General features: G+C 36.9%; 2 gene segments (V, D, J or C); both read right to left on the bottom strand.

Annotated features, from left to right (window-relative positions):
- The window catches only part of LOC114456123 (T-cell receptor beta-2 chain C region-like), a 297,915-nt gene that overhangs the window by 181,726 nt on the left and 102,915 nt on the right, over window positions 1-13,274 (bottom strand).
- LOC114456126 (Ig lambda chain C region-like) lies at window positions 6,817-12,091 on the bottom strand. The segment is given in 5 exon segments: window positions 6,817-6,859; window positions 7,017-7,123; window positions 7,242-7,268; window positions 7,361-7,690; window positions 11,916-12,091. Coding segments are annotated over 5 exon segments (492 nt in total).

Genomic DNA, 13,274 nt, shown 5'->3' with positions numbered 1-13,274 from the left:
TGCTGAATGGCCTCAGCATCCATTTGTAAAACTCTCTAAAATACAGTGAAAGACAAGATAGTGTAGTTCAGCATAGATTTAGTGTACAGTACATTTACATGTAAAAAAAGGTTATGTGTGCAGTATGCAACATCAGAGTGCTAAAGTGAACAATACATACCTCCACATACTCATGCCACAGCTGTTTGACCCTCTCTGAGTTCCTCTCAAAAGGCACTCGGTACAACTGTTTCATTTGTACCTGATGTGCCTTCAGGATACGAGCTATGGTGGACAGAGAGACCTGATTCACATTATAAAAGATGATTTGGTCTTCAATAATATTGGCCTGGATTTCACGAAGCCTGATGGCATTATTTGCCAAAACCATATTCGCAATCTCCCTCTCCTGCAGTGGTGTGAAAATGGGAGCCCTTCCTCCTCGTTGTACTCGACCCTCAATCCTATGTAGAACAAAATACATGTAACCTACTGTAAAATGTCACAGGAAGGGGTATCAAAAGTGCTGATATGGGGTGCATACAGTAAGAAGCTGTAAACAGGTAATTTTTTTACCTGTTTTCCAGTCTGAATGCCCTTATGACAGATGCCACGGTGAATCTGCTGAGATTTGGCTGGACTCTCAGTCCAGCCTCCCTCAGCGTCAATCCATGGTTCACAACATGGTCCACAAGAGTTGCGCGAATTTCATTGCTTAAAGTTGGACCTCTTCTCCTTTGAGCTTCACCTACTCCTGCTTGAGGTCTTCCTCTTCCTCTTCCTCTTCCTCGGCCACGGCCTCTGCCTCCTTCTTCTCCTCCTCCTTCTCCGATTCCCCCTCTCATCCTCACTCTTCCTCTTCCTCCTCCTTCCATTTTGGTTAAGCTTGGTGAACTCACCTGCTGCATTTGTTCTAGTGCTTAAACCTGATTGGTGTGTCTACAATTAAGCAATCTTGTGTTTGTACACCTGATGGCAGTGTTCAATCAACTGGCTCATAGGTGTGGTAATTTGACAGTCAGTGCTTTGGAATTGCAAGGAAGTGACATCTTGATATACTTATGTGTCTAATGCATAGACGTGTGTGTTAGTGTTTCAAATCACGGTGTGTATTGTTTTGCACAAAGTGTGAACGGACTCATTGTGCTGACAGTGGTGCAAATCTGGGGCCAAGTTTTGCTCCTTGAGTGTAAGGTTTTGATAATTGGGCAACACTTTAGATTTTAGTGTTTATTCAATCGTAAAAAACTGTAAAAGCATCTTTAACTCTTCTGTGTGTTGAGTTTTGCCTTGAGTAAAGTGCTGAGCACCTCTTGATTATAATAAATAAAAAGGATAAATTACAATCAAGAAATAAAGTAAGCAAGATAATAAATAATATAAATCTCAAAATGTGGAATAATGTTGTGCAGCACAAAGGATAACAAAGCAGCCTTAACTACTGTAATAAAACCTACATATCTGTGGTGTTTCTCTGCAAGTGTTTCTATTCAATATGTTCAGATTGTGTGTGTGTGTGTGTGTGTGTGTGTGTGTGTGTGTGTGTGTGTGTGTGTGTGTGTGTGTGTGTGTGTGTGTGTGTGTGTGTGTGTGTGTGTGTGTGTGTGTGTGTGTGTGTGTGTGTGTGTGTTGGCTGTTGATTTCAGGCAGTTACTCAGAATGAGTCATGTGGTTTTTGTGCACCTTTGCATGTGATCACCACAGTGAGGACACAGAACACTCTGGTGTCAGCTGCTTCAACGTTCTTCACTGTAAAAGAGCCTTAGTCAATGTCTTTCTGTGTATTTGTCTTTCAAAGTCTAATTCATTGTTTTATGGGATCATAACAGTTAAAGTCATAGAACCAACACGTCTCCTCTGCCTCCAAAATCATGTTTGCTTTTGTTCTGAGTGCATTGACTCATATTTTATTTATTATTTTTATTTATTTAAGTAGGGACAGTACATATCAAAGAACATTCAACAAATGTAACTATGTCAGATTATAGCCATAAGCTAATTGTCTCGGGACAACAGATGGAAATTAGCAGCACTGAGCTCATTGACTTTAAGATGAACTAAAGATGTGTAAAAGTAGAATTTTTTTCTTTAAATGTGTATTATTTCCCATGCCTCTGGAGACACATGCAATGTGGACCCTGCCTGGAATGAATTTAGGACTGGTGAACTAAAGATGAGAGATATTTCCCTATCCCCTTACCCTAACCCTGAACATCTATCCTTTCCCCCAGCCAACCAACCCCTTCTTCTTAGCTGTATCGTCACATTCTGGTGTAAGTTTTATTCATCTGAAGCATATTTTCATTCCAAGTGGCACAAAATTCGGATATTGTCTTGGTATGCACAAAATAATAAATTTATTAACCTGACAATTTTACAAGATCATGTTGGAATGAGTTAAACTCATGTAACACCCATGTAATCATCAAAAGTTTAAACAAAATAATGCATTACGTCTCAGTAATGGCCTATATTTCTCCCTATAGACTTGGATAGACTGCAACACATGAGATGAGTCAGTGTAAAAGGTGTATTGAAGGATAGATCATTTGCAGACTGTATTGGAGGAGGCCACAGATGTTGTTTCACATTTACAAAACTGAATTTGTATGCACTCAATTATTCTGTAGAATTTTCGGTAGATGGCGCACTTATACAGTATTTGTCATGATAAGATAGAACACAAGTTATCCTCCAGTAATGAGCTGCAGGTAAAAACTCTTGTGTATCAGAGTCTGATTTTATATGGAGTTACTGCAGTGAAATTAAAACATTTAGCACGATTAGAATATTTAATATTTATGTTTTGAGCAAGTGCTTCCTTTGAAGTACAGTACAAAGATTTATAACAGAAAAACTAAAAAGAAAGAAATAAAGGAATAAACTTTTCAATACATTTACAGATACTGATTTCAAAAACAAAAATGGCTATTATATATCAGATTATTGATTATTGTTCCAAGAACCAGCCAATTTGCCTTGAAAAAAACCTTCATCACCATGAAGCTCGTTTTCTCTAAATAAGTGCTGGCTTCATGCTACTTTTGATTAATTTCTTTCAAGTATAAAACCAAGGAAGGAGGTTGCAATATGTAGACACTAATAATATGAATATGGGGTATTCCCCATAATACTTCTTTGGGTTCTGTGACAGACTTACTGTACGTCTTGTGATGTGCCTTGCTTTACCCTGATGTGAGATGAACAGAAAATGAATGAAAGAATGAAACTGACACATGCGAGATTGGGTCAACTGATGTGAGAATCCTACATATGTGATACAAATGTAATTGATTCTAACCAATAACCCTGTACATGTACTCATTTTCAGTGGATTTGGAATATTGCATAGCATTTCTTCTATTATAGAATTACAGATTTTGTTGTATTATTTCAAGTTTGTGGATAAAAACTAACGTTCAAGACACAGATTTGTTTCCATATTTCAATAATGGTTGTTCTAAATATCAGTGAAGGAGGGTTCTAAGCAAACACTTCATAGTTTGAGTTCTTTTAAAGTATTTCTCAGGAGTTGCTCCTTTAGATTACACAAAAACATTTGTTCGGACAATGTATACATTACACATTGTGACAGCTGAACTGTCTCAGCCCTATGCAAAAGCATGCCTTTTTGTATGTGGTGCTTTAAAGCTGCAGTATATACGTTTTTTGCATCATTTGGTCAAAAATCCATAATCATTTTTAAGCATATTGTAATTCATAATGTTCTGAGTTGACAGTGAATCTCTCCTCCTTCTCCTGGCCCTGTAAATGATGTTTAGAAATCCAGGAGTGTGACACTGGATGTCAGCCAATCAGAGATCTTTCTACAGTGTGCTCCAGAGCTGTTTTGAGCACTACTATTGGCTGCTCGACTGAAGTCAGGCACGTTCAAGGACCATCGGTAGTGAAAGTGTAATGACGGATGTACCAGCAGAAGCATTAGTCACAACTGTTACACAGTAAATCAAGAGGAAAAAGGCAGACCATGGTGGAGAAGCAACAGAATAAAGGCACTAACATGTTCGGCAGGAATGGACTGCTTTGCGTCCTCGTGGATCCCAGTGACTGCAGAGGGTCCGACCCACACATTGGTGTCAGAGAGAGGTTGATAACAGATGGGATAAATTGTGTGTAAACCAAGAGAAGCTTATTTAAGGGGAATTCATTTTACAGTGTGGATGCGGAGTTATGGATGTCACTCTGCCCTGAGCGGCTGCTGAGATCACAGCCGCTTGTGAGAGCTTGTGGTGGGGACGAGCTGACGGCAACAGCCGCTGCTCAGGCCAGTAACTAAAGTGATACATTCTCTACAAACGTGACACTTTATAATCTGCTATAATCTGGGTCACTTTATAAATCATGTTCTTAATAACCTGCACTGACATGTTTATTATATATATTATTATCAAGAACGTATTATTGTATTCCTTAATCTTATTTTATTTTTATTTAATCTATTGTCTTCTATTGTTTGCTATTGCACCTTTTTTAAGCACCTGTAAGCCAAAGAAAATTCCTAGTTGTGAATTCTGTTCATCAACAATGGCAATAAAACATTCTGATTCTGATTTATTCATGTCAGTCTCTAAAACATCAGAACAATCTCCAATAACACAAGATAAAGTCTCTACACTTGTCACTATGTCACTATTGAGAAAAAAAGATGCTAAGAGCGTTCACAAAAGACACAGATAAGAAAGGCTAAGTTTCAGTTTCGGTTTCAAAATGGAGCGTAGGGAGGATTCTACAAACTACAGCTTTAACATTTGCCTGGTTACCTAAATCAGGGGCTATATACTGTACAACTCATGGGTATTTACTGTACGGCGTTCCTAGAACATCAATCATTCCACCCTTTATTTGTCTTCATTCTGCTAAAACTGTGATGTCTACTGGCTTTTGTTGAAGGATTTCAGTCAAACCTCTTCTAACATTGGCTCGGCCATGTTTTGTTTTTTAAGTGTGTGTTTGTCTGTTCTCTCATCTCAGATTTGGTAATTAGAACTCTCTTAGTAGGTTTACTATTGCAACAACACATTATGAGTATGGTAAAGCTAACCTGTCTCATCATGGTCTAATCCCAGCTCACGTTTCCTATTAGTGGGCGAACAATCCAACTCTTGGTAAATTCTGCTTCACAGTCACAAGAAAGAAAAACATTGAAGAATCAAAAAGCGACAATTGCTATGAACATTTGGCCGCCGTAAGCCAGTTATTCCTGAGGTTTATGGCTGAATAACTGTCTCAATGTGTAGCCTAAGTCACATGATCATGATCCAGTGTGTGGTACCCTGAGTAAACTAGGAATGGCTTCATATAATTTGATCTAAATTTTGAATTTAGAAATCATCTTTGACACAAATTCCTACTGCAACTATGAAATAGCACAATAGAACGAGCTAGTGCAATGCTACACATAGTAATTGTGAGTGAAGACAGGCCCTTCTCTGAAACTTGAATGTTCACAATAAAAACAGTTGGTTTAACCTGCCATAACAATGTAAAAGAATATTTTTTATTATTGTCTATGTATTCTCTATATCGTTTCACAAAATAGTAACGTATCAGCAACTTTAGTCAAGTGTGTTTGAATTGAATGTTAAAACCTTACAATACATTTAATGAACAATGTGCAGCACATGTTTCCTTTTATATCCCATTAGAGGATCTAAATACATATATTTTTTTAAACATAAATATGAATTAAAAGAGCCAGTAGATAAATTAATTTACTAAATGTCATTTTAAAACAAATTTGATTACAGTAAACATCTGTTTCGTGACAAATGCCACAGTCATGGGTTTCAAACACACTTTGCGGATGTGCAGGGGTGTGCAGATGTGTAGGCGCTCGAGGTTGTGGTTAAGTGTGACGTTTGTGCAGGCAGCGTTCTCACCACATCCTGCATTCTGCTGTTTTTGCTTAATTCTCTGCATGTATGTAGAACCTGTTGCTAACAACTGCTTTGACCTTCTTTGTAAAATGAGAAGCAGTCATTGTAGAAGTGGAACATCGAGATATATTCTTAGAACCTCTTTTTATTTTTCTGATTTTTAATTATATATTCAATGATAAACGTGACAATACTGAAGCTAAAATATGTGAGCAGCACAAACAGAAAAATATAAACCTGTCAATGATTAAGAAGATCAAAATGCAACAGTTCTATCTTGTGGTGTGGATGGTAATAACAAAAAGGTGGTGTAAAATAAGTCTTCAGGACAACTGAGTTGCAAATAATATGACATTTATTATACAATCTGAGTCCTGAACAGGTAAAAAATGACCTGCTGAGAGCTGCAGCTGGATCAATGCCAACTCTGAGGCTGGTCAGGGAAGGCAAAAGCATATATGCTTCAGAGGTATGTCATCCAACATATCGTTAACATTAGCTCATCACCAAATATGGGATCTTCTTGCTCGAAACTTGGACTAAATTACAAGCCTGTCTGGTATCGGCAGATACAGTGTATATAAACTTGAAGAATACACGTTATGCATCTGGTATCTTGTTTACAGAATCATCTCCACACTAAAGATCTTCCTGATAGGTCTCAAATACACAGGCTGAATAAACATTGTTGGACACTCATATGCATTTGGATAAAGTCAATTATTAATTCAGAAACAGTATAAACCTTTAATAAGCACAATACAAGAGGAACATAATACACCTCACAACAAAAGCCATTTTAAATTCATTAAACAAGATATTTCTACTAAATGAGATCCTGTGATGCTTGTTTAGTAGCTAATTCATCCATTTCATAAAAAAATGGACTTTGCAGAATATATGAGAGTGTGAATATGATCTTCTTTACAAACACCAATTGCTGTTTGTTTTCTCCAGCTTCACTTTTGTTTTCCTGCAGATGCCTGTAACACACAAATGAAACAGTTGCATGTAATTGTGAGGAACCTTTTTTCCTAACATGTTGGGTATAAATATAAATGCTGTGTCAGCACATATACTCTGTGCGTAACATATTGAAGGTAATGTTGGATTAGAAAAGGAAAACTGTGCTTAACATACGTGAAACTTCCACACCAGAAATGTGACAAATGCTCCATAGACACAGCTCTTGGTGATGAAAATGATATAGGAGAGTTTGGCATTTTGAGTGATCCTTAAAAGATTTTCTGCAGAGAATTGATAGAAAACATTTTTTAAAAATTCAGATAAACACAGAACGTAGCTTTCCAGGATCAAACCTAGCCATGCAACAACTTTAATAATCTATGAAGACAAATTATTCACCTCTTTTCATGATTACCGTTGTGTTACCTGCAATTAAGACCAAAAAGAAACTCAGAAATTGTTCCCACTATGTAAAGATTCAGAAAACATTGCTTATAATTGTGTAAAAGCACACGTACCTTTAACGCCTTTGAGCGTTTTCTGATGTGTAATGGTGGTTTTACCATTAAAAAAGTTGACCTCACAAGTAAAACTGTTGTCCGGGTTGTGCCACTGTTCAGCATTGACTGTCAGTCTGCTGGTGATCCTGTAGAAGCTTTCATCTCGCTGAGCAGCAGAATCCGTAGAACCTTCATGTCTATTTCCATTGATGGACCAAATCACACTGATGTGGTCTGGGTAGAAGTTAGAGGCCAAACAAACTAGGGTCTTTTTATTGGTCCTGTCACCTTCTTTTGCTGATGGTTTGAATAGCTTTACAGTGGGTGGGATGGGTTCACGTCCTGTTTCTGCAAAGTATTGTAAATATGTCACAGAATCAAAGCAGAAAGAGTTAATTTAGTGTAAACATAAAAAACAGTGATAACATTTTCAATAGTCTTAAAATTCTGAATTGTTTTCTTCAAATATCCCTTAGAATTGTTCCCTGTACTGCTTTTTTCATGTGATAAGAATACTTCATTGATGAGGCAAGACACAATAAAAAACTAATTTAGTTATATATGTCCATTGTCAAAAGATAAGATTTATCTTATTTGATCATTAAATTAAGCTTTTAGATCTGAATTATAAAGTGTGACTTTCATATTTTGAGAAAATAAAAGAAAAAATGTCCTTGTTGTCCTTGCTGACAGTATTTTTTCACGCTGAAAATTTCTCTTAAATACTATTTGCAATTCAACAGCAAGACACAGGCTGTCAGGGCTTTTAAATCATTTTTTTATTAGCGTTTTTTTTTTTTTTTTTAAATCTTAGCTTTATAAATGTATTTTTGACCTGAATGTCATTTTACACTGAAAACTACAGTACTGGTATTTAGAGGTGTATTTTGTATTATGAGAAGGTATCCTCAAGAATTCTATTTCCCTTAAATTATTAATTGATGTAAAATTATATTCCATCAATTTGTAAGAGTTAAGGTCATGATTTCACTTCACATTTTATAGTTACTAGAGTCCATTATTCTATTTATACAGGAAACCAATCAGATCACAGTATTACAGTAAAGCACAATTATCTTTTTAATATATACCTATTTACAGCTGTGATCAATTTAAACAAACTGACCTGTTTTCAATGTGTCAAACTGCATTATGCACAAAATTAAAACTTAAATATAGTCAAGCTGGAGGTGAACTTAAAGGCACCATTTACATCACCCAGTTGTTTGTATGAAAAACTCCTTGTTTTTCCCATTTAAACTCATCATAATACATCATTATTACAAGTATTCTGACGAGCAAACAGGCCTTTTGTTAAAGACTCAAACTTAATCTGAGTTGTTTGTCATAGTAAACACATTTAAGTTACCGTACTCCTGATGTAAATTCTGTCTATGACAGGTTAAATATATATTGTGAATGTTTAACATATTTCTTGAAAATCTACCAAATAAAACTGAAAACCAAATATCTCTGGTTTTTGGATGGTATTTTCTTACCTAAAACAGTGAGTTTACTTCCAGCTCCAAAGTATGCCACACTATAGGAGCACAGAGACTTTCAGCTGGTTTAAAATACACCTGTGTTTAACATTCTCTGTCTGTGAAAAGACTTTGATCCCGACAGACTTTGCTGCGTAAAGATTTTTTATTGTTGTAATCTACATCCTAAAATAAATTTAACGTTTTGACATATGATATTTAAGTACAAATTTTCTTACTTCATGAAGGGCTTCTGCAACAATAACACGGCATTTGCTCCTTGCTTAAAATAAAACTTTTTTCTTTTCTTTAGAGATTGTCTTCCAGATTTCCAAAGGAATAATAAAAGACACTTATCAAGTGGAGATTTTCACTCAAACAGATTTGTACAAAAAAAATATTTTTAAGGCTTCAGTATATCAGTTTTCTTGATATATTGTAACAATGAAACTAGTTGTTAAACTGACTAAATAGACAGTTTTGTACCCAGGCCAAAATAAGATTTGTACTTACAGTATTCAAGGTTAACAACAAAAGGCAGTGAGTTTGCAAACAATAGATTAGGATTCGTTGTGTGTTTTTTTTCTGTTATTATTGCAAACTTTTAAACAGCATTGATTTAAAGTTGAATGCGTCTTACCTAAAACACTTAGTTTCGTTCCTCCACCAAAGTAAGCTACATCAGACCAGCTCACAGTTCACCAAATCAATACACAAACAACCTACGATACAGCCTTGATGTTTAATCATATTACTGTATACGTCAAGCATTATTACAGAATTTCCCTCAAAAATATACTTACCCAAAACACCCATTTTAACTTGATTCTTTTAAAACATGCAAAATAAGAAACAAAAAACTACCAGAGGTCAAACTATTCTTTTTTTTTTCTCCTTTTTTTTTTACTTGTATTGTTCTCACTTACCTAAAACAGTAAGTTTAGTTCCTTGTCCAAAATATGCTGGATTAGAGGTGTCACAGTGTAGAAGTATAATGAATGAAACCTGTTTACCAGTGTTATCTTTAAAAAATAAAATCACACTAAGCTAACTAATGCTATGACTAAATGGAGATGTTATTATTAGAACGTATTAAAGCAAATATTTACCTAGAACAGTCAGTTTGGTTCCTTGTCCAAAGTATGCTGGATAATAGTTGTCACAGTGTAGAAGTATAATGAATGAAACCTGTCTACTACAGTTACTTTTAAGAATTCTCACACTAAGCTCACAAATGTTCTGATGAAATTATATTACAATGTATTAAAGTAAATATTTTACCTAGAACAGTCAGTTTGATTCCTTTTCTAAATAATGCTTTGGTTAGATAGTCACAGTGCAGGAGGACTGAGCATGGATTTATGCTGATTAATCATTTGATAATTCCAACACTGTCTAAAATAGAAAGACCGTATAATATTACAGCATTAAAACAATAATTACCTAAAACGGTCAGTCTGGTTCCTTGGCCGAAGTAAGCAGGCTGAGCATAGCTCACAGTGTTGGGAACTTTGCTAAATATGGCATTTCTTATCACAGCAAATTGTTGTTTATGTTATAAAACAACATTTAGATCATTTTAACACAAACTGATGGGAGAGAGCACTGACTTACCCAAAACAGTGAGTTTTGTTCCTTTTCCAAAGTATACCACTGATCCATAATCACACTGACAGACACTTCACTAAAAAGCCATAAAACACTTTGATTCCTTCTTTGTCAGACACAAGCAAATAATCCAGAGGAAAACTAGAGTTCAAACATGCAGGTCCAGCCAAATTAAATCCATGTGTAGTTTAATGTTGTCAAATCGAGTGAATAAATGTCCAAATGCTCCTTTGCATTAAAAATGATCCTTTTAAAGCAGTAATCCAGCTGAGTTTGGTTAATGGACAAAAGTTTTGCTTTGCCAGCAGGTCCCCCCATCCTAGAAACCCTCATATTATAACTTTTCACTCCAACAAGCCTCCCTGACTGCATGTGAAGTCTAAACAGGAGGTTTACCAAAGAGGAGGTTTTTGTACAGCGTCTCTATGGGTTTGTATCACCGTGGCCCCCAGTCCCCACAATGATAAAACATTACACAAAAACGTACTTTGTCTCTCTTCCCTTCACACGGGTTCTCCGTATCTCAGCCTCCATCTGAGAGCAGCTGTGCAGGCTGACTCTAATCTACCCGCTGCTATTTCTGTCATAGCGAAGAAGCATCAACAAAGGGTAGAGGAAACTGGTGTCACACTGTTTTAGTACAAAATACGTCAGAGTAAGAGCTTTTCTGGTCACCTTTTTTCATCTAAACACTGAAGCCCTGCCTCATCCTTTAGATTCAGAGGTGAAAGTAACAGATTACAAGTAATCACGTTACGTTTTAAAAGAAGTAAAGTAATTAGTTGCATTTCTACATCCAACCATTACTGAGTAAATTATAATATTTTGTGATATTTTTTTTAATTTCCATTTTATTGAACATAATCCATATGTTCTTCGTCGTGTCATTTCTGACCACTGAGGGTTGAACGCCGGCTATTACAATTGAATTTGGCTATTGGTTGAATGGTAAGCTCTTGAAACCCCTGCGTCATCACTTTAACTGTTGGCCCCGCCTCTCCTATTAAGCCTGACACCCGCCTCCTTGGTTGGATTGACACCTCAAATGACCAGTATGTGGCAAAAGTGTCCGTACTGTCGGACTCGCTCATGTTTAGCTCGTTAGCTAGCAGTTGTGATGGGTTTTGATTCTGTGTGCGGGGACGGAGGGGAGGGGGTGGTTACTCAAAGTTGCTGGGCGTGTCTGACTGCTACAGCAGTAACGCCCATAATCAAGGCTTTTTTTAATTTCCCTCCTAGTGGCAGCTCAGCAGAAGGCAGGGGTTTATTACCCTTTAAGTTTATATATGAGATGTTTACTGTACGCAAGGGAACCGTGACAAGATTTAATACCAAAAAATAAATAAAAAAATATGTGGTGATGAAAGTAGTAACTTTTACCTTTCGGTAACTTTTATCTACAGAACAGAACATTGCACCCCAAATCATGACTGACTGTGGATATTTAACACTGGACTTCAAGCAGCTTGGTTTCTGTTCCTCACCCATCTTCCTCCAAACCCTTGGACCTTGATTCCCGAATGAAAGGCACACTTTACTTTAATCGGAAAAGTGGACCTTGGGCCACTGGCCAACAGTCCAGTTCTTCTTCTCCTCTTTTTTTTCTGGAAAAACTGAGAAGTAAATGGTGATTTATTCACAATATTCAAATTTTTTTTAATTCCTGTTTTCGTGGGTTTCATGAGCTGGAAGCCCAAATTATGTACAAATAAACAAATGAATTCTTGAAATCGTTGAAATTGTGGACCCTAAATCTGTAATCTTTAAATTAAACAACTTTTCCATGATATTCTATTTTTTGGAAAGGGTCTGTATATATATAAATCAGACCTGCATGAAATTGTGCAGCGATGTAGTCTTTTTTAGCAAAATGTATTTCATTTAAATTAACAATAGGAAATATCTTTTCTACACTTTTTTTTTTTGTTAAAGTGAGAGTGAAATGTGAAGTTGTAGTTGTGTATATTGTGCTTATTGTGTTGTGTAATCAAGCCAGTCTGGTGACAAGTGTGAAGCTTTGGTATAATGGTGGTGGCTGTGGACAGAGGGAAGGAGTGAGTGGTAATACCGAAAACAGGTATTTGGGATCAACGTGTCTAAGGTTAAGCCCACTATGAGTTTTATCCCACAGTCCAAGGCATGCCAGTGCATCATAAACCAATGTATCTGCAAAAAACGCTACTGCAAATCCAGGAGCTGCTCCGGGCCCGAAGATGCAGCCAGGCCAGCAGAAAGAGCGGGGGCCAAGGAGCCCAGGCCACCCTCCCCAAGACCTCGAGACCCCAAGCCGAGAGGCAGCCACCGCCCCCACATATACATCAGAGAAAGCCCCAAGGAGCCGAGGACCCAGCGAACCCCGCCACCGACCCCAACCCATAACCCCAAGGCCCCCCACCAACATCCACCAATCCAGTTTGGAATAGGGAATCAAAGGGAGGGAACGGGCCGACCCATGTTACTTAGGCATCTCTGTTCCATACACCATTCATCAAAAAAGTTTGTGAAGGTGTATCAGTGTCAGAGTGTATGTAATATGTTCAGAGCCCTGTACTGGGTAGACTGACTGCAGTCAGTCACCACCATGCCTGCTTGTATAAAACTTCAAATAAAGTGTTACCAAGCTTTCTATAAAGCATAAAAACACAATCATTATATCCAAGTGTTGTGGAATAATCCCATTTCTCCCAGCCCGTCTCTGTTCCTGAGTCCACCTCTTTGACAAAAGTCATCAGCAATAAATGTATCAGCACCACTATACTGTATATAGACAATCAGGACTCCCAAGATTTTTTTTTCCCACCCAGCAATAAAAATATTTGTTATATTTGGCCTGAGCTGTAAAG

This window comes from Gouania willdenowi, chromosome 22, assembly GCF_900634775.1.
Source record: "Gouania willdenowi chromosome 22, fGouWil2.1, whole genome shotgun sequence".
Lineage (NCBI taxonomy): Eukaryota > Metazoa > Chordata > Actinopteri > Blenniiformes > Gobiesocidae > Gouania > Gouania willdenowi.
Note: the sequence above shows the minus strand (reverse complement) of the source record. Positions and strands in the feature narration are given on the sequence as shown.